Genomic DNA, 23,798 nt, shown 5'->3' with positions numbered 1-23,798 from the left:
CTAGTCTGCAAAGGTTGTCACCAGCATGCTGTGGTCACTGGCTTTCAATTCATTTTTAAAAGTTATTTCTGCTTAATTACTCTGAAGGACTGAGGATAAAGCTCAGTTGACAAAGTGCTTGACTGTCATGCATAAGGTTCAGTCACAACACATCATATATAAGGCATAGTAGCACCCTCCTGTAATTCCAGAAGGTAAGGCAGGGGAATCACAGGTTCAAGGCCAGCTGCTTCATAGAGAGTTCAAAGGTAGCAAGACCCTGTCTCCAAAGCAGGCAAAGATTACAAAGTGTGTAGTTCTCTTACTAGCCCCAGGTCTCCACAGTGGCTTTAGTAATCTGTAGTTGACTTGTTGTCTGGAGTATTTCTTCAATGTCAGAAACTGCTTAGGAGCCATATAGGTTTAGATTAACAAAGAGTTGAGGCCAGCCTAGACTACATTGTAAAACTTTGTCCTAAAGAAAAGAGAAGAGAAAAGAAGAAAAAAGAAAGGACTGGAGAGATGGCTCAGTGGTTAAGAACACTGACTGCTCTTGCAGAGGCCCTGAGTTCAATTCCCAGCAACCACATGGTGGCTCACAACCATCTGTAATGGGATCCAATGCCCTCTTCTGATGTGTCTGAAGACAGATACAGTGTACTCATATATAATAAATAAATCTAAAGAAAAGGAAAAAAAGAAAGAAATTAAAACTTAAAAGATTTGCTCATAATAAAAGAAATTTAAAGCAGATATTGGTTTTTTAATTTCAAGGTGGGTATGTAGCAAGTAAAGTGGCTCCGTCTAGTCTTATGTCCCACAAGGCCATCTGTGTGACCATCTGTGTGACCGTGGGTTTGGAACTATCCATTGGACACTGCCTCCCCAGAATCCCACCATCCTATATATAATACATTACTATATTTTTTTTTGTTTTCATAACTATAAAATTGAGCCAAGAGTGAATTTTTAAAAATCTCTGAATTTTTTCAGGAATCTATCAAGGAGAACAATTCTAAAGTGACTTATTTTCCCCACCTCCAATTGGCTAACCTTTTGCTATCTGTTGCTGCCAGTGCTGCATGTAAACTTTACAGTAGTATAGTGTGAGGAGTGATGATGAGTCTGCAGTGAACATACTAAGAACTGTCCAGACCACGTAACAGCTGTTTTTGTCATTGGATAGCAAGTCCAAGTACTGTATATAGTCTCTAATCCTTTTAACACATGTACCTATATGTTGCACAGGAAGAAGTAGAAACTGTATCCCTTGCTTGGCTTTGAAACAGTAGCACTGAATCCAGACTTGTTTTATGTTTCTAGAATAACTAGCAAATGTGTGCTAATTTTCACAATCTTAGAGGCATCCTTTGGGCCTCTGCCTGCCTCTCTGCCCTGTATGTGACTCTCCCTTTTATGGAAAAGGTTTTTTTTTTTTTTTTTTTTTTTTTTTGAAGCATAGTCTTGCTATGGATGCTCCTACCTTAACCTGTTTAGTGTGGAGATTACAAGCATTCAGCACCATGTCTAGCCTTAAATAAAGTTCATTGTTGTCATAGTTGTTTTGAGACAAAGAGAGCTGCTTTCTAGACTAGGCTAGCCTTGAACTTACGTGCATGCTTCTGTCAGTCAGGTGCTAGAATCAAAGGCTGTGCCAGCACCCTCAGTTAGTAAAGCTTTTAAAAGTGTTTTCATTCTTACCTTTCGTTACTTCTCAGCCCATTCTAATCTACTTCCACTTCACTACCAGTCAGGTCCTCCAGAGAAGCCAGCTTGATGATAGGTGAACATGGGTGCACATGCATGTGCATGTGAGATAATCTCTGTGAGATAGAGTATTTTAAGAGTTGGCTCATGAGTTTATGCATGCAGTGAGTCTGAAGTTTGAGGCTAGCAGGCTGGAAACTCAGGACAATAGTCCTGTGTTACAGACCAAGGTAGGTTTTCTTTCTCAACTGATTGTACAGGACCTGCACTGTTAAAGCTAATCTCCTTTTCCTAAAGTCAGTTATTGTTTTATTTATAGCCCTGGCTGTCCTGGAACTTGCTCTGTAGACCAGGCTTTCCTTGAACTCCACCTAGATCCACCTGCCTCTGCTTCCCAAGTAGTGGAATTAAAGGCATGCAGCACCAAAATCAAGTGCTCTTAACCACTAAACCATCTCTCCTGGCCTTGTTTGTATTTTAAGATAGAGTCTTCCTATCTGGACTGGCCTAGAATTCATTATGTAACCCATCTCACTCCAACACATGCTCTTGCCTTAGCCTCCTAAGTGCTGGCATTGCAGGCATGCCTGGCCACAGCAACTTTTAGACTAGTGTTTGACTTAAACAACTAGGTAAACCACCATGCCTAGGCCTAAACTTTTCTTTACCTGGAACTTACTGTACCAGACTGGCCTTGTCTTCTGAGATTAAAGGCATGTACCATTATGCCTAGACCTAAGCTTTTAAGTTTGGTATTGTAGTTCATTCTGGATATAGTCAGGTTGACAATTGAGAATAGCCGTCACAGTTCATCCCTTGACACACAACCATACCTCCTTATGTACAAATGAAAACAGTAGCCAAGTCATTTTAATGCCTGTATATTTAGTTGTCTGCTGAACCCTACCTAGCTGGATGCTTGCTTGGTAGACACCTTAACCTTCCTTAACCTTCCTGAAATTTCCTCTAAAATGCATTTTGTGTTTCTTTTCTATCTTAGCCAGAGTTACTTTTTCACTCAGTGATGCAAGACAGGAACCTACCCCTCTCGGATACTGTGTAAAACCACCTTTGCAATCTCAGCCGAGATAGCTCCGTCCTGATTCTCTCCCACCTGCACTCTTGCTTGTTGATCTCTGACTGACCTCGTGTACACTGCTTCAAAGTGGTGTCTTCAGTCCAGGTGCTGGAGAGATGACTGAGTTAAGAGCATTGCTTCTCTTCCAGAGGAACCAAGTTCCTCATTACCCACTTCAGGCAGCTCATAACTGCCTATAACCAACCTTCCAGAGGCTCCAAAACTACCTTCTGACCTCCACAGACACTGCACTTACAGGCACAGACCTATAAGTAAACACATAGAGCGATTAAAAATAAGAATTTTTTTTAAATGCAAATCCAGCACTGGTGAAATAGCTCAGGTTGTAAAGGCCCGCCCTTGGTGCCAAGTCTGTTGACTTGAGTTTAATCTCCAGGATGACATAGTAGTGGGAAGGAGCTGACTCGGGTGAGTTCTCTGCCCCTACATTTATCAGATGTGATAAGAAAGAGCAGAAATACAAACCAGCTGTTGGGTTCCATTCTTTCAGTGACTTTCAGTTGCCCAGAGAATTAAGATCCAGTTTCCTAGAAGGCACCTGAGGCCTTTCTTCCTGCTCATTCTGCTTTAAAACCCATACTGAGATATTTTACGCCATTTGCCTTGATGGTGTGTGTTCTCAGGCTTTGCTTTTCAGTGCTCTGTGAGGTGGTCTTGTAACCGCAGTGGCTAAACAGTTTCAGATGCTCACCTAGTATGTGGGGGTGGCAGTGTGGTCCTAGAGGCTTTTTAAACTAACAACATGCTTCCACAGCCAGGGTTCCTGGGCTTGGGGACATGGGGAGGAAAGCAGCGGTTTTACTGTTCCTTGACCTTCTAGAAGCTGCTGCTCCAAATTTAGCACCAGATTCTCTTTGATCTGTATTTCTATGACAATCTGATACCTGCCCTCAACCTGTCTTTGTTTTAATTTACTTATAAATGACATTAAGTACTATTACATTCCCTCAAAGAAGAAAAACATTGTCAGCTTGTTCAAAATGATTCTTGTTTGCCACTCAAACAGACAAACAAACAAACAAACCAAAAAACAGGCTCTGAAGGTTCACACTTTTAGTCCCAGCACTCAGGAAGCAGAGGCAGGCAGATCTCTGAGTTTGAGGCCAGTCTGCTGTATACAATGAGTTCCAAGACAGCCAGGGCTACAGAGAAACCATGTCTCAAAAACAGAAAACTGACCCTTAATCGTCCCTGTAATTTTTAAATCTTCCTATGCCCTCAGAATGTTCCCAGCATTTAATGTCAAATTAAAAGCTTGGCTAGACTGGGGCTGGAGCAGTGGCCCAGACGTTACTTAGTTCAGTTCCCAGCACCCACATGACTGTTTACAACTGGCTCTAACCCTCATCCCATGAGATCTGATTCCCTTTTCTGGTGTGCAGATATACATGCAGACAAAATGTCCTTTTACATAAAATACATAAATAATAATTTTTTTAAACCTAAGCTAAATCATAGTTAATCTTGAGGGAATAAATAATTATTTTTTTAAGGATTGTTCATAAAATGATTATGGTTTCTTGAATTTTTAACTGAAAATTTCAGGTGACAAAGGGTCACACTGGTTTTTAGAGGATAGCAGAATGGTTCAGAAGTGATTGAGACTTATCTGTCCCCTTCTGTACCTGCAGGTCTCCTGTGGTGTAACTCCTTATGTATCTATTATTGTCAGATTCTTAGTTTTCTCAGCTGAGTTTTTAAATGGATGAAGACTCTAGTTGGGAGTTCTTTGCCTTTTCTGGAATGTGTTACCTCGGTTTTACTTTTATCTGTCTCTTCTCCCTTAGTTTATCTTACGATGTTGTGTTGTATTTCTGAAGTAATAGCTTGGCTTTTTTTCCCCTGAATGTCTCTATTTGGCTTGAGTATCTGGCTTTGGGTATCGGTCCTGAAGCTGGATTTCCTCTTTCCTTGTGACTTTTTAGAAGATGGAAATCAGTATTTTCTGAGTTTCGTTTTCTTTTTAAAATTATGTATGTATTGTCTCCTCCCTCCCCCTTATCTTTTAAAAGACGGGAAAGAAAGCAGTGAAGGCCGTTCTGTGGGTATCAGCAGATGGACTCAGAGTTGTGGATGAAAAAACTAAGGTAAGAGTTTTGTGAGTTTAAATGTTGCGTCTAATGTGGTTTATCTCTAGTGATAAAATGTCATTAAGCTATTGTAGTAGCTCTATAATATCCTGCCACTGTGTCCAAAGTACAGCCTTTTGAGAGACTGTTTTAATGTTCAGGAAACTAGTTTAGTAACTCATTTACTCTATGAACATAATCTCTCGGCATTTTGTTCCACATGATGTAGCTTATTGTATGTGCCAAGCATTAATGCTTAATGCTAAAATAAGAGTTCTATTTTCTATGTTTACTTTTTTACTGTAATTTTTTTAGATGACAGGCCACATGTTAAATTTGCCCTTGTTCCTCGAGGAAATGTGTCTTAGAGAGGGATAATTGGGTCAGCTGCTGAAGGCCCAAGTCGGGTGAACGTTTAGCATGAGAGGTGAGGTTTGCTGAGGGTCCAACAGTATTCTAGGTAGCACTCTGTTTTTGAGAGAAAGGGACCCTAAACGACCAAGATATGTATGGTCAAGTAATCATTAGTACATTTTCTTAAGACCTAAAGACATGGGCTGGAGAGATGGCACAGGGGTTAAGAGCACTGACTGCTCTTCCAGAGGTCCTGAGTTCAATTCCCAGCAACCACATGGTGGCTCACAACCATCTGTAATGGGATCTGATGCCCTCTTCTGGGGTGTCTGAAGACAGTGACAGTATACTCATAATAAATAAAATAGGAAGGAAGGAAAGAAGGAAGGAAGATAGGTAAGTCTTGCTGAATTTTTTTTTTTTTTTCAGAGCTGGGGACCGAACCCAGGGCCTTGCGCTTGCTAGGCAAGTGCTCTACCGCTGAGCTAAATCCCCAACCCCAGTCTTGCTGAATTTGATCTAACAATTCCCCCGCGTCAACCTCGCAAGTGTTGGGATAATAGACTTGTGCCACCAAGTAAAGCAAATTTGGTAAAGCAAATTTGTCATTCTCGTGGCCATGTATTTGTTTGCCCTCTGGTGGCTACTTTTTTAGCACCTACATTTATGAATTTTGTTCTTTCCATGTTGACTGATAAGTTACTGGTGGTCAGGCTAGTTGAATTGGGGGAGGGGAGGTAGACAGGATCTCTCTGTAGCCCAGTCTCGTCTTGAGTTCAGTATGCAGCAACCCAGTTTGGCCTTGAATTTGCTCAGTTCTCTTGCCCTAGCCTCCCAAGTTCTGGGATTGCAGACGTGAGCCACCACACGTACCATAATTGACAGTTTATCACTATTGATTCCATTGCCCCACCTTTATATTTTACCTATTACCAGGGATAATACAGTGTTGGAATTGTGACAAGATCATACATGATCTGCACAAATTAATAGAGCTGTAGAAGTCTGAGCGTCAGGTCTCTGACTTTCTTTGAGCAATGGCCTGTGTCGTGGCAATGCATCGGTCTCTATTGTACAAAGAAATAGAAGCTGATACATTCTCACAGAGAAAGCAGAGCCAACCCCAGAATGACCCAGAAGAACAGGCAGAATTTATAAAGCAGGTGTTAAAATCGCACTGAGGGATATGAAGGAAGAAATGCTGCTGCTGAATGAAAAGCTGGATAATCTCGGAATTTCTGAAAAAAGAAGCAAATAAAAATGTCAGGGCCAGGCATGGTGGTACGTGCCATTCATCCAACCCGGCAGGCAGGCAGAGCCAGAAGGATGTCTGAGTTCTGGGACGGCTATGGCTACATGGTGAGACACAAACTCCAAAAAACAAATAGAAGGAAGGAAGGAAAAGAAAGAAATCAGAGAGAGAGAAAACTGTACATCTTTAAAATAGAATACTTGAACTAAAAGATTTCTACTGGACGGACATACAGTTAGTTGAAAGGGGGAAAGTATAGAATAATATGTATTATTGTTCTAATCTGTGTAATATATAGTGGGAACTCACTATTGTATGTTTTTGCTGTATTTGCAAATAACCCAAGAGGATTTAAACATTTATTTATGTACGCATACTGTCAAGTTGAATATGGCAGCTACTGTGGAGGCGCTCCAAGCTGGAACCACCTGACACATACACTCTTCAGAGCATAGCGATAAAGCTAGGGAGCCGTGTGAGTCAAGCGATGCCTCCTCATCAAGTCGCACCCTATGTGGGGATTCTGCATTGCAAAGGAGCATCCTGTGCTGCTGCTGAGAAGCCCGGATAACTCAGAAGCCTTCTCTTGCTCTCTGCTTCCATTTTCTAGGACCTCATAGTTGACCAGACAATAGAAAAAGTTTCTTTCTGCGCCCCCGATAGGAACTTTGACAGAGCCTTTTCTTATATATGTCGAGATGGCACCACTCGGCGATGGATCTGTCATTGCTTCATGGCTGTCAAAGACACGGTAAGTCCAGCATGGCATGTGCTGTCGTGAGTCTAGCTGAACAGCTTTCAGCTGGTGTTGGCGAAGCAGTCTCCACTACACTTTAATAAGAAGGTGATGATAAGGCTGCTTACATAAGTGCCTTTGTTGTAAGATTATTCAAGTCATTCTTGAGCTCTCTTTGAGCCTGCGAGCTGGAAATCACGAAGCAAAGCCATTGCCTAAGATCTAGTCTTTAAGTGAAGCAGAGGTTCCCTGGTAGGCGCGTTGGCTGATGCCCTGGTTCATTCCCCAGCACCACAAAGAAAGGAGGAAAGCAGAAAGCAAAGTGTCTGGGGACTAGAGATGGGGGACATGAGATGACAAGGAGACAACATGTCACTATATTTCCAACCTTCTTTAGTTGGAGCTTTTCATCAGTAAAGTGTTTGCAGATTTTGTTGGGTGGTTGTTGTTAATTTTGGTTTCGTTTTGTTTTTTGAGAGTAGAGTTTATAGCCAGGCAGTGGGAGCACACACCTTAGTTACCAGCACTTCAGAGGCAGAAGCAGGCAGATCTCTGTGAGTTCAAGGGCAACCTGTTCTACAGTGTGAGTTTCAGGACACTGGAACTACACAAGAGAAGCCCTGTCTTGAAAAACAAAAAGCAAACAAACAAAAAAAGAACAGATTTTGTATTCTCTTGATTAGCCAAGTTTGATTTCCCAGTACCTATATAGAAAGGACCATGACCTCTGACTCCAGGAGATTCAATGCCTCTGACCTGTTTAGACACCAACTACACTCACATGCACACAGCACAGAACAGAAAGGAAGGATTGGACAATGAGAGAAAATAATGCATAGAAATGGATTCTATTTTGAGACAAAGTTTCCTTGCTCTATAACCCAAACTAACTTTAAACTTATTTTTCTACCTTAGCCCCACTAAGAGCTGAAATTATAGGTATTATACCTGGATGGAGATGTATTTTTTTTATTTATTTCTCTTTTTTGTGGTGCCGAAAGTCAAACCCCAGGCCTTGTACCTTCACCAATGGCCTCTCCTGGCCTCTCACAGTGCTGTTCTCCATGACCCCTTCATGCCTTCAAAACCAGTACCGCCTGGGAGACTCTTACATATTACCAAGTACAGTTGCAGCACAAGGTCTTTCTCTGACACACAACTTCAGTGTGCTCTCAAAATATTTCCCAAAAGATTTCACCTTAATGATGCTGGTCCCTTCTTAATCACTGCAAATTTCTTAGCTCCAGCTGACCAGCATCAATTGTCCCAGTAACTGTCTATTCTTGTCGCTAACGCCAGAGCCACATGGCTGAAGCTGCCAAGTTCTGATGCTTGCTGGGGCTGGAACATGGCCCTCTTGTTCATTTGCAAACATGTACACAATAAATTTATCTGGGTGGGGTTTTGCCCCAAGGTCACTGCTCCCTTAATTCCATTTAATATCGTTGAACACAGGACTTAGCTCCATTCCACTTTCTGGCGCCCCTTTAATCTTTGAACCATATATTTTGTATTTTTCCTTTGTAAGCTTTCCATGCTTGATCAAAATGTTGTACATTTTCATAAGAATGAACCACAGGACAGTCTCTGCTGGACTTCTTTGAGACTTAGTTACAAAGCAGTTAATCTGAATCTCTTCTCCTTAGACTCAGGTAAACTCTTCAGACAAGAGCAAAAGCAGCCATATTCTTCACCAAAATATCACAAGAACATTCTCTAGACCACACATTAAAATTCTGAAACCTCTTGAACCAGACTCCCACAGTTCAAATCACCTTCAGTACCACTGTCTGCCATGTTCCTACTTGTATGGCCCATCAAGCCCCACTTATAGCATTCCACTGCTTTCCTAATCCAAAGTTCCAAAATCCACATTCCTCCAAACAAAAGCATGTTCAGGCCTCTCACAGCAATAGTCTAATCCCTGGTCTTGGGGTTTAATTGATGTGAGCAGACACCATGACCAAGACAACTCTTTACTTGGGCAACTCTTTAGTAAAGGATAGCATTTGGGGGGGCTGGCTCATCAGTTCAATCCCTAATCATGGTAACAGGAAGTATCGCAGCAGGCAGGCAGACGTGGTGCTGAGGAGGAGCTCAGAGTTCTACATCCTGATCCAAAGGCAGAAGGATGTCAGGTTCCTTGGGGTAGGTGATCTTCGCCATCATGACACCTAATTTCTTCTTCTTTGTGCACAGCTACTTAACAAACCACGACCCACAGCAACCGACCAACAGCCACCTCTCAGGGCTCTAGCATTTATGTACCTTCTGAGAAGTCCCCAGAATTCCAATGTCATACAGTTATAGAAACTGTCTGCAGCTGGCAAAACCATCCCTCTGCTAGCGCATGAGGCAAATCATAGTCATCTGCTGTGGACAATCTGAAGCAGATCCATATCCCACACCTGGGATTAAAAGAAAAGCACAGTTCTGTTTCTCTGTGTGTGTGTGTGTGTGTTTTTAAAGAAACCAACATCCTCACTTTAGTCAAGCATCTCACGACCTCCTGAAACTTCAGTTCCAGGGTGATCAACACCTCTGGCCTCTGAGGACACTTGTATTCACGTGCACATGCACTCACACACACGCACTTAAAAATTAAAGGGAATTTGGAGGCGTGAATATAAAGACAGTTTGTTTGGTGTGTTAATTTTAAACTGTAATTTGCAACAGCTGTGTTTGTATGTGGTTATTTGTGCTGTAACTCTCTCTCATAGAGCTTTCAAAACCTGCTCTCTACAGGGGGAAAGACTGAGCCACGCCGTGGGCTGTGCTTTTGCAGCCTGTTTAGAACGTAAACAGAAACGGGAAAAGGAGTGTGGAGTCACTGCTACTTTCGATGCCAGTAGAACCACTTTTACAAGAGAAGGATCATTCCGTGTCACAACTGCCACGGAACAAGCTGAAAGAGAGGAGATCATGAAACAGTTGCAAGATGCCAAGAAAGGTATAGTGTGTTCTACTCTAAGGTGTTTATTTAGTGCAGATTTTCTCAACATGTTTATATTTGAAGCTGTCAGAGACAAGTTTCCTACAGACAGAAGGAGCCCTTGGGATTGCAGCCGAAGCTCAGTGATAGAGCTTTCCTAATGTGTTCAAGGCCCTGGGTTCTATTTTTGGCCCCCCAATCCCTGCCCACACCATACACTCAAAGAGAGATTGCTTAGCAATATATGAAGACCTTAAAGACAAAACTAAAAACCTTACAAAAGTGCCTTCTTTAGACTGGCATTTACGCATTTATCCATTATAGTAAGTTCTTCAGGGGACGGTGAGAGAGAAGTTGAAGAAGCTACAGAGAGACATCCCTGCCCCTTCCTGTCCCTGGAGCAGATTTAATTCTGATGCACTGTCTCTCTGTGAGACAAATACCATCAAAGATCTGAGATCGGGGACACACACACACACACACACACACACACACACACAGCCCTAGGGCCTAGGGATACAAAGGAGCACTGGCTTTGATGCTGGCCGGGAGTTAATAATGATTCTATGCATGCTACAGTACTGGTATAATCCTGAGTACTTTAGTCACAAAAAACTATTATGGCTTTGGGGTGCTTGCATGTGTTTGTGTGTGTGATATGAGTGCTTAAGTGTTGGTGTTTTCACATTTGTATGAAGGCGCATGTGTGTGAGAGTGTTTGGAAGCCCAAAGTCAAAACCACAAATTGTCTTCAGTAGCACTCTATTCTTTTTTTATTTATAACTTTTTAAATTTTAATTTTTGTGTTGTGGGGGTTTTGCCTGCATGTATGGCTATGTGTACCTCGTACCTTCAGAGGCCAGAAAAAAGTGGTAGACTCCCTGGAACTGGAGGTACACGTGACTGTGAGCCACCATGTGGGTGCTTGGAATTGAACCCAGGGCCTCTGGAAGAACAGCCAGTGCTCTTCACCACTGAGCCATCTCTCCAGCCCTGTCCACCGTATTCATAAGACAGGGTCTCTCTGTTCAGCCCAGAGCTCACTGATTTGGATAGCCTAACCTGGCTAGCTTGCTTTAAGGATCCCCCTTGTCTCTTCTTTAGTGCTGGAATCCCAAGTGACCCACTATGCCCAGGAGGTTTTCTCATGGGTCCTGAGGATCCAAGCTCCAGGCCTCAGACTTGCAGAGAAAACACTTCACTTGCTGGGCCGTCTCCTCAGCCTCTGAACCACAGGTTTTTTACTAGGTTTACAGTACCAGATATGAACCTCTTCCTTTGGAAGGGGCCCAGAATCCAATTAAAAATTAGTTGGTTACCCCCACAATAGCCTTCGCATTGTTGGCTAGTGGGCACATTTTGCCTAGCCAGCCACTGTTGCTGCTCGTAGGGTCACACCTGGGTAACCCTGCGTGACAGTTTCCCCAGAAGCCTACGTAGCATCTTGTGCTTTTAAGACGAGGCAGCATAATTCTAACTTGATCTCTGTGACCCGTGCCAGAGCGTGTGTGTTTGGCAATAGGGTTTGCCATCTAGATGACTCATCATCCTTCTTTTTAAGATTAATTTTCTTTTTTTTTTTAGATTTATTTATTTATTATATACAAGTACACTGTCCATCGCTGTCTTCAGACACACAGAAGAGGGCATCAGATCCCATTACAGATGGTTGTGAGCCACCATGTGGTTGCTGGGACTTGAACTCAGGACCTCTGGAAGAGCAGTCAGTGCTCTTAACCACTGAGCCATCTCTCCAGCCCTAATTTTCATTTTTAATTTGTATACATAGGGGAGGTGTGTGATATGTAAGTGCGGTCGCCTGTGAAGTTGAGAAGAGTGTCTAGATCCCCTGGAGCTAGAGTTCCAGGATGTTGTGAACCACCTGATGTGGGTGCTGGGAACCAGACTTAGGTTTCTAGAAGAGCAGCAAATACTCTTCACTGCTGGATCATCTCTGCAGTCCCACATCACCTCTTAAGGACCTGCGTGAGGACTCCATTGGAGCTGGGTTATTATGTCTTAAGATTATTTATTTACACTGGACAGTGGTGGAGCACTTGGAAGGCAGAGGCAGCAGATCTCTATGAGTTCAAGGCCAGCTGGTCTATAGAGCAAGTTCCAGGACAGCCAGGGCTACACAGAGAAACCTTGTCTTGAACCTTCTCGACAAAAAAAAAGATTTATTTACTTTTTTTTTTTTTTTCGGAGCTGGGGACCGAACCCAGGGCCTTGCGCTTCCTACGCAAGTGCTCTACCACTGAGCTAAATCACCAACCCTTATTTACTTATTTTATGGGTGTTTTGCCTGGTTGTGTGTCTGCATACCAGAAGAGGGCACTGGGATCCCTTGGGACTGGAGCTACTGTTGGCTGTGAGCCGCCATGTAGATGCTGGGAATTGTGTTTTAATGGTGGATAAGACAAGCAGGCATTGTTAAACCTTCACCTGTTAGAATATATTAGATTCAAACATGGGAACGTGGATGAGTTGAAGAATAAGAGGACTTCTGAGGAGCTCTGTGAACTCAGGATATTTGAAGGTCATTGCTGAGGTCTAAGGTCTTTTTCTTTGGTTTTCTCGAGCTGAGACAGATAAGACCGTTGGTCCATCAGCGGCTCCTGGCAACAGTGCTCCATCGCCGTCCTCTCCCACTTCCCCAACTCTGGATCCCACTGCCTCTTTAGAGATGAACAATCCTCATGCTATCCCACGCCGGCATGCACCAATTGAACAGCTTGCTCGCCAAGGCTCTTTCCGGGGATTTCCTGCTCTTAGCCAGAAGATGTCACCCTTTAAACGCCAGCTGTCCCTACGCATCAATGAGCTGCCTTCCACTATGCAGAGGAAGACTGATTTCCCAATAAAAAACACAGGTAATGTGTTCTAGCTCCGTCAGAAACAACACTAATCTCTCTAAGTTACTCACGCCTGTCTCTCTGAAGCTGTCACAGTGTGTGTCATTTCATATGAGAGCAAACTAGGGCCATGAATAATTAATTTCTCTTCCATAAGTAGTGACAGAGCCACAATGGAATTTCTAGCCTAAGCCACAAAGTCTGTGGTTTGTCCTGATGTAGATGTACTGTCTCTCAACCAGCCTATTTCTGTACATAAAGGGCTCCAAATTTCCATTCTTACTGTACTCATAGGACCCCAGAGAATTAAATAGGCTTTAGAAACATTTACAGGTTAATAGCAGCACTGTCAAAGGAACAGAAGAAATGGATAAGTGTTCCTTGTATCTGTGGGAGGTTGACTTCATAGGAAGAAACTAAATGGCTCTCATATAGAGATCTAAGGTCTATCCATCAGCAGGAGGTGGTTGCTCACATTTATTCATGGCCGCTGTGTGTCTGTGTGTCTGCAGTTCATATGAGCTACAGCTAAAGTGTTAGGTCTGGTTGGTGCTTTACCAGCCCTGTCATCCATCCTTCCCTCCGAGGCGTGTCACGCACGCTGTCTCCTTAAGTGACCAGGACGAAGCTGTAGATCAGTAGGCACTCCTACTGACAGCACTGTGCGAGCACAGAAAAGACGGGCCTGTGCGCAGTAAAACTAAGCGTAAAGAACAGTTGGAGTTAGGTGGTCATGGCAAGTCTTTTCAGCTTTCAGCACCCTCAAAACAAACTCCAGGTGCTTCAAGTACCTCTTTGCAGTCTCCCTCTGGGGCAAATGAGGCACAAAATCTTTCTCTTTTCACAGATCAGCAAATTGTTTGCTCGGTAATGAGGAAATGTTCTCAGAGCCCCGCCCTGCCTCTACCTTCCCCTTTCCCCCTCCCCCAGGATCTGAAATTACTTGAACCCAAACTCTGGGCCAAAGCAGTCTTTCTGCTTGGCTTTCCAGAATTAGTATTAAGAGAGTCTTTGGGCTGGAGAGATGGCTCAGTGGTTAAGAGCACCCGACTGCTCTTCCAGAGGTCCTGAGTTCAATTCCCAGCTACCACATGGTGGCTCACAGCCATCTGTCATGGGATCCGATGCCCTCTTCTGGTGTGTCTGAAGACAACAATAGTGTACTTATATATAATAAATGAATAAATCTTAAAAAAAAAAAAAAAAAAGAGTCTTTAGCGTCCTACATTTCCACTAGAAACTTTAAAGATGAGAGTGCCAGGCAATAGTGTCACAGGCCTTTAATCCCAGCACTTGCAAGGCAGAGGCAGGCCAATCTCTGAGTTTGAGACCAGCCTGGACTACAGGGACAGGATAGCCAGAGCTATAGAGAGACCCTTTCTTGAAACACCCCTGCCCTCCAAAAAAAGAAAAGAAAATGAGAATGTTAACATGCCCTAATTTATTCAGAGAAAAGCTTTTGTATCTAGACTTAACCCTATTTTTCTGAAAAAAAAAAAAAAATGTTTATCAGCCCTAGAACTTGATTGGGTTGTAGCTTCTGGGAACTGGTTGACCCAGCTGTACAAAAGGCCTCACATAAAAAATCCGACAATGTCTCAAGAAGAAATAAATTAGGGATTTGCAGAGAAAGGCATCTTAGTGCATGAGTTATTGATGTTTTCTACTTTCCGGTCTGAAAGTTGAGGTGTTAATTAATTTACTGAAGCTGATCGTGTAGCCTGACAGTTGAGACTCGTCCTTCTGCAGGGACAAGAGTTAAAGTGAGAAATGGCTGCCTGCACTGTACTGTCATAGCTCAGGACTCCTCCGTCTTCTGTCCAGAACCATTTCCTGTTTGCCTTGCAGTGCCCGAGGTGGAAGGAGAGGCAGAGAGCATCAGCTCCCTGTGCTCCCAGATCACCAGTGCCTTCAGCACACCCTGTGAGGACCCCTTCTCCTCTGCCCCAATGACCAAACCAGTGACATTAGTGGCACCACAGTCTCCTGTGTTACAAGGTTAGTGACCTCTGGCTTGAGTTTTTCTCTTTAAACTAACCCTGTTAGCATGTGTCTCATGAGCTGGAAGTCGGCCTCCCTGGCTTGCCATTACCCCTCCTTCCTGTCAGCCACACCTTTGGGCTTTTGTTCTCTGTCTAAGTTGTCCACTTTTCATCACTTGGCATGTGTACATCTGTCTGTCCACACGTCCGAGAGTCTCGGTAGCCTCAGTCCACTGCTTTATTTGCCTCTTGACCTAAGGGACAGAACAGCCTGCCAGTTAGTTTAACAGAACTAACAGCTCTCAGGATTGGTTCAAGCTCTGGGATTCTCCACCAAGGACAGTTCTGCCCCTCGGGGAAAATCTGGTATTGATTGTGTGGAGACATTTGGGGATTACTGGAGCATGCGGAGTACTGCCAAGCATCCTTCAACATGCAAGACAGCACCTGTATCAGCTTATCATCCATCCAAAATGTCAGCGGTGCTGACATTGAGACCTGGACTCACCTTCTCTGTCCTGAAAGAGATTCATAAAGTAGAAGCCTCTCTTCTGGCTCCCTGGTTCATCTTGTGGTCTCTAAATTGGCCTTTGTGACCATAGAATTACTTCAGGGTTGGAGTTGGTGCCTCCCCCCGTCCCCACTCCACCCCAAGATGCTAAATTAAATTCCTAACTTACAGTAAATCAATGGCTCCTGACAGTTATTGCCCATCCCCATTTCTTTTGGGAACTTTCCAAGTAGAAAGGGCTGCACTGCAGGACAGAGCTGTTACTCCAGGAAGAAGCTACCGTACCCCTTTGCTTTGCTCAATCTTTTGGCATAATGCTTGTAATCTGTGCCCTCTACATCATCACATAGCTTTTCTGTTCACACAACAGACATTTACCGTACTAGGAAAAATAAGCTTGATATATTGAGCACTTAACAGTGCCCGCCACAGTGGAAAATGCTCACCCATTGTCTTATTTAATCCTCAAATAGCTCTTTAAGGTAGCCATTACAAAGAAGAAAAATGAGGCTCAGATAGGCTGTGTGACTTGTGTAAGCTGTGCAGCTGGGATTTAAACTCAGATCTTGCTGACACACTTACATCCCACTGCTGTCTGCTTATAGGGCACTGGGTATAGAGCCTGAACAGAACACAGTCCTTTGTCCTTACAGGACTTCCAGTAGCTGATGTAGTTTTGTTGCTGTTTCACAGCCCCAGGTAAACAATACCATTGCCCTGAGTGTGGTTGTCCATGCTAAATACCCTGGAAGGCTGGCATACAGGCTGGAGACTGGTAATGCAGCAAGCGTTAGGGCCTCTGAGTAAAGGAAATGAGGACGATCAGCTCTCTGTACATTAGGACAGGACATGAGGAAAGGACAGAGATAGCAAATTAGTAAAATTTTGTGGTAAATGACAAATGTACTAAAGAAAATGAAAACATATATCATTTGATTTTTCACCAGTTGTGTAGGCAAACTGTAGAGCCGTCATTCATGGTTTCAATTGCCTGTGGTTAACTACTATCTCAAATCATTAAATAGAAAGTTCCAGAAACAAAAAATCATGTTTTAAATAACTTTATTATGATATGTTATACAGTAATTATTAGCCTCTCAGTGTACCAAGATTATAAATTAAACTGTATCCTAGCTGGAATGTATAGGTAAAAACACTGCATTATGTAGGGTACTGTCTGGCTTTAGGCATCTGTGGAACACATGGGAACTCAGTCCCGAATCTCAGACTGAGGAGACTTTTGACAGAATTAAATTTGGCATATATAAAATATTGATAGCTTGGTGCTGAGAACATACTAAGAAATTATTATACTTGACCAATTATTACTGTTGACCTGATATGATCTTTTAGAAAAATGTAGAACGAATGCTTTATCTACTTAATTTTAAACCAAAGCCTGGGTGCATGAATAGTCATGATCAATTTAATTTGAAATTGTTTTTATTAGGCTTCATTCTGTCTCTCTCATGTACATATCTTCAAATAACAGTCATTTGACTTTATCTCCAATCACTTGACCCAGTCTCCTTCTTGTCGAAAGCTGTGCATGCCCACTGCAGGGTAGCACGAGCATCTTGTGGGCACCAGTGCTCTGTCTTGTCTGCTCCCATGTTGTACATGGCCTGACTGAGCCATCTCAGGTAGCTTGGCCACCCTGCATGAATTAACTCCAGCAATGTTGTCTGCTCCGTTATAGCTAATGGCACTGACTCAGCCCTCCATGTGCTTACTGCAAAGCCAGCCAGTACTGCTCTAGCACCCGTAGCAATGCCTGTCCGTGAAACCAACCCTTGGGCCCATGCCCCTGATGCTGCTAACAAGGAAATTGCAGCCATACATTCGGGTAAGGTGGCCACAGATGTTGAAATGGATTCTGGGAGCGAGTTCTAAAAAGCGGCCAGTTACCTGAATGAGGACTACTGCAAAAAATATATTCTTTCCTAGATAGAAGTAGCTGTGGAAAAAAGTCTGTAAAACTGGGAATAAAAGGATTAGATGCGATGATGTTCTTAGGACTGGGACTTGGCTACCATAGAATTTTAATAAGTCACTGGTTCCTGCCCCACCCCCAAGAAACCTTCTCACTGGATTTCAGTAGCACACACAGCTATCTATAAATGAAGGCGCCCTGCGTGGCCGGCTCATCGGAAGCGCCCCAGAGAACACTGGCAGCTTGTTTGGTATTTTTGCTAGCTTTTCTGAGATGTTTCAAGACATATCTTACCATATAACTCTGGCTGTCCTGGAACTCACTCTGTAGACCAGGCTCTGCCTGCCGGTGCCTCTGAGTGCTGGGATTAGAGGTGTGCACCACTACTGCTGGCTTTGGGGGGTATTTGGGGTTTTTAATTATTCATGTTTTTGGTTTTGAGTTTTTAAGACAGAGCCTTGTTCTGTAGCCTTGAACTCTCAGTCCCCCTGCCTCAAAAGTCCTTGTTCTGGGACACAGGCATGCACGCCCTTTGTGCCCAGCTCTTTGACCCATGGAGGATTGTAAGCCAGTGTCTCTCCTAGGGATGTGGCATGGCAGGTTTCTCACCTGGGCCTCGGCATGCCTTAGGATGGCATTGCTCTCACAGGTTCTCCTCATCCCACCAAAGCAGGGGCATTTCGATCATTCACACAACAAGGTTTTCAATGAGAAAGGCTTCTAACTCTTCCTTTCTCTCTCTCTCTGGTTCTAGGGACTGAGTGGGGTCAGTCTTCTGGTGCTGCCTCTCCGGGTCTCTTCCAGGCTGGTCACAGACGCACTCCCTCTGAGGCTGACCGTTGGTTAGAAGAAGTATCAAAAAGTGTGCGGGCCCAGCAGCCGCAGGTCTCAGCCGCCCCTCTGCAGCCAGTTCTCCAGCCGCCTCCGCCTGCTGCCATTGCCCCTGCAGCACCTCCTTTCCAAGGACATGCATTCCTCACTTCTCAGCCTGTGCCAGTGGGCGTGGTCCCACCCCTACAGCCAGCCTTTGTCTCTACCCAGTCCTACCCTGTGGCCAATGGGATGCCCTATCCAGCCTCTAATGTGCCTGTAGTGGGCATCACCCCATCCCAGATGGTAGCCAATGTGTTTGGCACTGCAGGCCATCCTCAGGCCACTCATCCACATCAGTCCCCAAGCCTGGCCAAGCAGCAGACATTCCCTCAATATGAGACAAGTAGTGCTACCACCAGTCCCTTCTTTAAGCCTTCTGCTCAGCACCTCAATGGTTCTGCAGCTTTCAATGGTGTAGACAACAGCGGGCTAGTCTCAGGAAACAGGCCTGCAGAAGCCCCTCCAGGCACCTGCCCAGTGGATCCTTTTGAGGCCCAGTGGGCCGCACTAGAAAGCAAGCCCAAGCAGCGCACCAACCCCTCTCCTACCAACCCTTTCTCCAGTGATGCACAGAAGGCATTTGAAATAGAGCTTTAGATGGTCCTTATGATGGTTCTTTCTGTCCTTAGGCAAGGGCAGGGGTGGGCAGAGGAGCAAAGGGGACTTTGCTTTCCAGATCAGCACACTTTTCACTCATCCCAGTGGTCCCAAGGAGCAAGTCCAAGCACAGTCCAGCGAGGGCTGCTGTCCCCAGAAGCGAGGCAAGCCTTCCTGGAGAGGACTGCCCTGCAGCTAGGCTAGAAACCAAGGAAGCATTGTCCTCTGGCCCCTAACAAATCTCTGGCAACAGAGAGGCAGAAGAGCTGAAGAGGAATCTGTATTCAAAGCACATTTACTGGGATATAAAACAAAACAGGAAGCAAAATGATCTCCCTTTCTTTTTCGGCCGGTCACCGTCCCTCCCAGTGCTGGGCTGTCTTAGAGCTCCATGGAGGACAGTGTGGCTGGTTGAAGGCAGGCAGGCCATGCTGCTGGGTTCACAGGAGGGCATCAGCAGCCGCCCAGTAGAGCTGTAGTCTGGGGACAAAGCTGAGCTTCCATTTTGAGTTACAGAATAAATATTATAAATATATATATATATATATCAAAAAAGCCAAAATCTTTATTTTTATGCACCTAGAATATTTTAAATAGTTCTCAATATTAAAAGCTGTATAAGTTGTAAGTAATCTTGCCAAAAGTGCGCAGGTTAGACGTAAGAGACTGTACATAAGATTGATTTATCATTGACGCCTATGGAAGGAAAAGGAGGAAGGGCTGGAAGTTGTAGGCGGAGCCTGGCTTCTTTGTGATCACTCATCGTTAACTGAGTAGCACATTGCAAACCAATCTACTGATGACCAGCGCAGTCGCTAGGCAGTACTTCTGATACGATGAGAGCAGTGTTGTCCTGGTTTCAGACGTGAGATTCTAACGTTATTTTAATGGAATCAATCTACGCTCTAGGGAATGTGTTGAATCTTTGTGTATCATTGCAATTTCCTTATGTTAATCCTCTAGCATTAAGGTGACAATGACATAATCATATCCAGAAAAGGGAATGCAGGCTATTGTGTTGGTTTGTAATGTGGGTCTTAATGGGTTCTGTCCTTGAAGTTTCGTTGCTGTAAGTTTCACAGGGATGAGATTCTGGTTTATGTGCTCTGTCTGTGTCTCTTCTGCCCCACCATGAACAGAACATCCCATGCCAGTTGCAGCTACTTGACAGTGGGTAACAACGTGAGGTCCCATCTCATTTTTACTTTCGGACGTTGGCCTTACAATCAAATGTAAGTTATATATACATACATATATATATATATATATATATATATATATTTGTACTGATGAAAATTTACAATCTGCTTTAACAGAATAAATGTTCGTGGTAGAGCTTCTGCCCATGAAGGGCTGTTCTTACTTGCAAATGAGTTTATAGTTCTAGTTTTTGACCTAATTCTCTCTCTACTGCTGATTTCTAGCTTGTGACTATAAAATCTTTTTTGGATTAGTATATCCTTAAATTTCATGGGTTTGACTGGGCTCTTTGGCGCTCAGAATTTGATCTACAGCAGTAGTATAGACGACACCAAGAAGCCCCAACCCAAGGGTAGAGTGGAGCTGTGTGTGCAGAGACAGGGTCTCACTGTGTAGTCCTGGCTGGCCTTGAGCTCAGAGATCCACCTACCTATGTCTCTCAAATGCTGGGGTTAAAGACGTGTACCACTGTGCCTGACAGCCCTGCTTCTCAGTCTTAGCTTGGAATTACCCAAAGTATAGCTCAGTGGAACATGCTTACATGCATGAGATCCCCAGTGCACACACAGGCATGTTCACACATCACCTATAATATCTGGCCTACTCACAAGGCCAATAAATCAGAATATCAGTGAGGAGAGGGAGGCTACCAAGCTGTGCTTTAGACTGAAAAGTCACTTGTGTGCTCTGTGTAGAATGAGGTTCAGGACTCTGACCTAGAACAGTTCATCCCTCACCTCCCAGTTTAGCCCCTGCTTCTACCTGCAAACAAAAATATCTGGCACCCAGATATTCCTTAGCTCTCTTCTTGAGCAAAATGGCTGGAGACGGCATAAACACACAAAGCTTTGTATTCTGGCCAATGTCCGAACTTTGGCCTCAGAGTAACCTATGTTACTAGACCGGCTCTAGATGGTCTTCCAGAGGAGTGACAGAAGTTAAAATGGGAAGAGCCCTGGAAACTCACTAAATCCTGGCCTCTTTCTTGAGCAGTAAGAAATCAGAATTCTAAAAGATGAAGGATGCCTTCCTACAGCTCAGACTACTAAAACCACTGCCCTGATCGTCACAGTGCACCCACATCCCGCTAATGCTGGGTTCTGAGGGTTGTTTACTCTGAGGCAGGATCTCACGCTGGCCCAGCCTCCCAAGCACTGAGATTGTAGGCATGTACCACCATTCCCAGCTGCTGTTCTAGAGACTTTACAGTTATACCGTTGTGTGCACACATGCGCGTGGCAGTCCCAGCTGGCCTGCTTCAGTTCTGCCTTCCACCAGGGTGGTTGCAGAGAACACAGTCCGGGCAGCAGGTTTGGCACTGAGTGCCATAACCACTGAGCCATCTCACCAGGCCCCAGCATAGTCTTGATTCTGTCTAGCAACAAGTATGTTCCAAAGCTTCCTACCGAAGGAAGATGGCTCTTTCCTACTCTGAGCAGGCCAGTTAGCTGCATAAGCTGTGAACCTTCCCAGCCTGCCTCTCAGGAACCCCTGGAGGTTGTGTCCCTGCAGTGTAGTTCTTTCCCAGTTTTTCACAGAGACACACAGATTATCAGGCTCTCTGGTTTTCCATCCCGCCTCCCTGCACTGAGGCCTGGTGGTTATTCTGCCTTGCTGAGTGCTTTCCCAAGCTTACACTGTGAGCTCCACAGCGATGGTGGTGAAGGCAGCTGTGCCACTGCCAGGAAGATGAAAAGGCCTGAGTGACTGCTCCCTACTGACCCACAGAGCAGTCCCCACCCCCTCCCGTCACAGACATCCCACCCAGCTGCTCTACAGTGGTGAGTAGATCTCAGGACAAATTGAGCATCCCTCACCCAAAACCAAGCGTGCTTTGAAACCCAGACAGTTTTGAAGGCTGACATGGCATTTGGGTGCTTCAAGCTTCAGAGCAATTCAGAATCGTAGGTTAGGGATGCTCAGTTAGTAAAGTCTACAAGTTTAAAACACTTTGGTCCAAAGCATTTCGGATAAAAGGTCCTCGATGCAGCAGAAACTAGAGAGGGAAGGTGTAAAGGGTTCCTCTTCACAGCAGCCCGTGGTCACATCAGGCAGACACTGCTGAGCACTAGAGGGGAGGCCAGCACTGGCAGCTGCTGGGGCTCAACCCTGGATATCTGAAAGATGACTCCCTCTGCAAGCCACGTCTTACCATCCCTTCTCCCAGCAAACTATCCAGAGCTGGTGCCACAGCCAGCCTTCATCCCTGCTGCCAACCGGGCTGGGCGTTCGGCTGGAAGCGGGAGCAGCTGGCACAGCAGAAGCTGGAGTAATACTCATTGCCACAGAGCTGGGCCTGCAGGATCAGCGCACAGTTGGCCAGCTCCGGCTGGTCGATGCAGTCCTTGCCTAGGTCCCTGGACTGTGCGGCCGGTGCTGCTGCAGGACAACGAGAGAAAGGGCTGAGGCAGCACTCCTACTGCGTGAGCCTCTCATGTGGCCCACACACACTTGATCAGGTAAGGGATGACGGCTTCCACCCCTTGCTGGCCTCACCAGGGGGCCTCCTGTGGTTCTTATCTAAGCCCAGAGCACAGCCTTTCCCAGACTCCCACTTCCTGACTCGACCATCAAACGGGCTCTTCACGTTAACTCCCTGCCCTGCTGTCCAGAGCTGAAGAGCCACGTGACAGTGTATAGGCCAGAGTGTCTGGTAATTGTCAGAGTTTGATTCCAGTCTCATCCCCAGTTACCCCCTTCTTCCTGCAGACTCTGTGCAGCACTGTCCCCACTGCCCCTATTCTTTCAGAAGACACCATGAAAAGACCAGACCACCCAAGAGGTTTGGCACTCTACCAGCACAGCCAGAGGACTGTCTCCATGCATGTGTGGTAGCAAACCCATGTATGCACACTGTAAACCCATGTATGCACACTGTAAACCCATGTATGTACACTGTATGCACACTGTAAACCCGTGTATGCACACAGTTTTCTCAAAGTCTAAACTGATTTCCGCTCTCAGCTGTTGAAGCCCCAGGCTATCATGATAGCTGCTCCAAACAGCCCGTAAGACTGTCACTTCCCCCATTTCTCTCTCTGTGAGCTGGAGAAAACAAAAGCATCTGCCTCAAAGCGGGGTTCTAAGGACTGTGCTGAGTTATGGTGTGGAAAACAGCTGGGCTGTAATCTCTGCCCAGGAGGCCGATGCAGACCACAGCTTCAAGGCCAGCAGGGCAACTCAGTAAGACCCTATTTCAAGCTGAAAATACTAAAAAAGGAAAAGAAAAGAAAGGCCTAGGGGTATAGTTTGGTAGAGTATAGGGTGCTTATCTATGACACAAAACCCACTTACAGCAGCACCCTGAGTGCCTACCACTGTCTGGGTTCCACCACAGCTTTCTCCCTCAGAAAAGGAGGCAGCAGAATGGGAGGCAGACCACCTTTGTCCATATAATATTTCATATTCACTCAACCCTTAGGCAAAAGAAGCCAGGGTGAGAAAAGCCTAAGCCACCACCCCATGCCAGTGACGCCAGTGCCACCAGTTGGCAGTGTGAGACACCGTGTGACTCCGAACCAGTGAGTAAGCATAGATCTGCAGCCCGGTCAATGGAGGAAGGCAGGCAGGCAGGAAGGGGGCAGCTAGGGTTCTGGAGAGATGCCTCCAAAACACGTGAAGGTGGATAGCATACAGAAGAGAACAGGAGGGCTTGTGGCCATGGGTGGGCTCCGGGAGCCCAACAGTAGCCTACTAATCACCATTGTCAAACAAGCTCC

At 45.0% G+C, this 23,798-nt stretch overlaps 2 protein-coding genes across 7 annotated transcripts in view; one reads left to right on the top strand and one right to left on the bottom strand.

Annotated features, from left to right (window-relative positions):
- Positions 1-20,252, top strand: part of Numb (NUMB endocytic adaptor protein) — a 123,129-nt gene extending 102,877 nt beyond the window's left edge. For 5 of the 6 annotated variants that reach the window (XM_032908103.1, XM_032908102.1, XM_032908104.1 and 2 more), the window contains 7 exons: positions 4,798-4,872; positions 7,071-7,211; positions 9,942-10,146; positions 12,711-13,001; positions 14,832-14,981; positions 17,176-17,322; positions 18,164-20,252. In XM_032908103.1, the coding sequence (XP_032763994.1) occupies positions 4,798-4,872; positions 7,071-7,211; positions 9,942-10,146; positions 12,711-13,001; positions 14,832-14,981; positions 17,176-17,322; positions 18,164-18,879 (1,725 nt within the window). In that variant the 3' untranslated portion in view covers positions 18,880-20,252. The remainder of the gene's footprint in view (positions 1-4,797; positions 4,873-7,070; positions 7,212-9,941; positions 10,147-12,710; positions 13,002-14,831; positions 14,982-17,175; positions 17,323-18,163) is intronic. The other variant, XM_032908105.1, reaches the window with a different exon arrangement.
- Positions 19,421-23,798, bottom strand: part of Papln (papilin, proteoglycan like sulfated glycoprotein) — a 30,673-nt gene continuing 26,295 nt past the window's right edge. The window contains exon 27 of the mRNA XM_032909135.1: positions 19,421-22,455. Coding sequence (XP_032765026.1) covers positions 22,280-22,455 — 176 coding nt within the window. The 3' untranslated portion in view covers positions 19,421-22,279. The remainder of the gene's footprint in view (positions 22,456-23,798) is intronic.

This window comes from Rattus rattus, chromosome 7, assembly GCF_011064425.1.
Source record: "Rattus rattus isolate New Zealand chromosome 7, Rrattus_CSIRO_v1, whole genome shotgun sequence".
Classification (NCBI taxonomy): Eukaryota; Metazoa; Chordata; class Mammalia; order Rodentia; family Muridae; genus Rattus; species Rattus rattus.
This window is presented reverse-complemented; position numbering and strand designations above follow the sequence as displayed.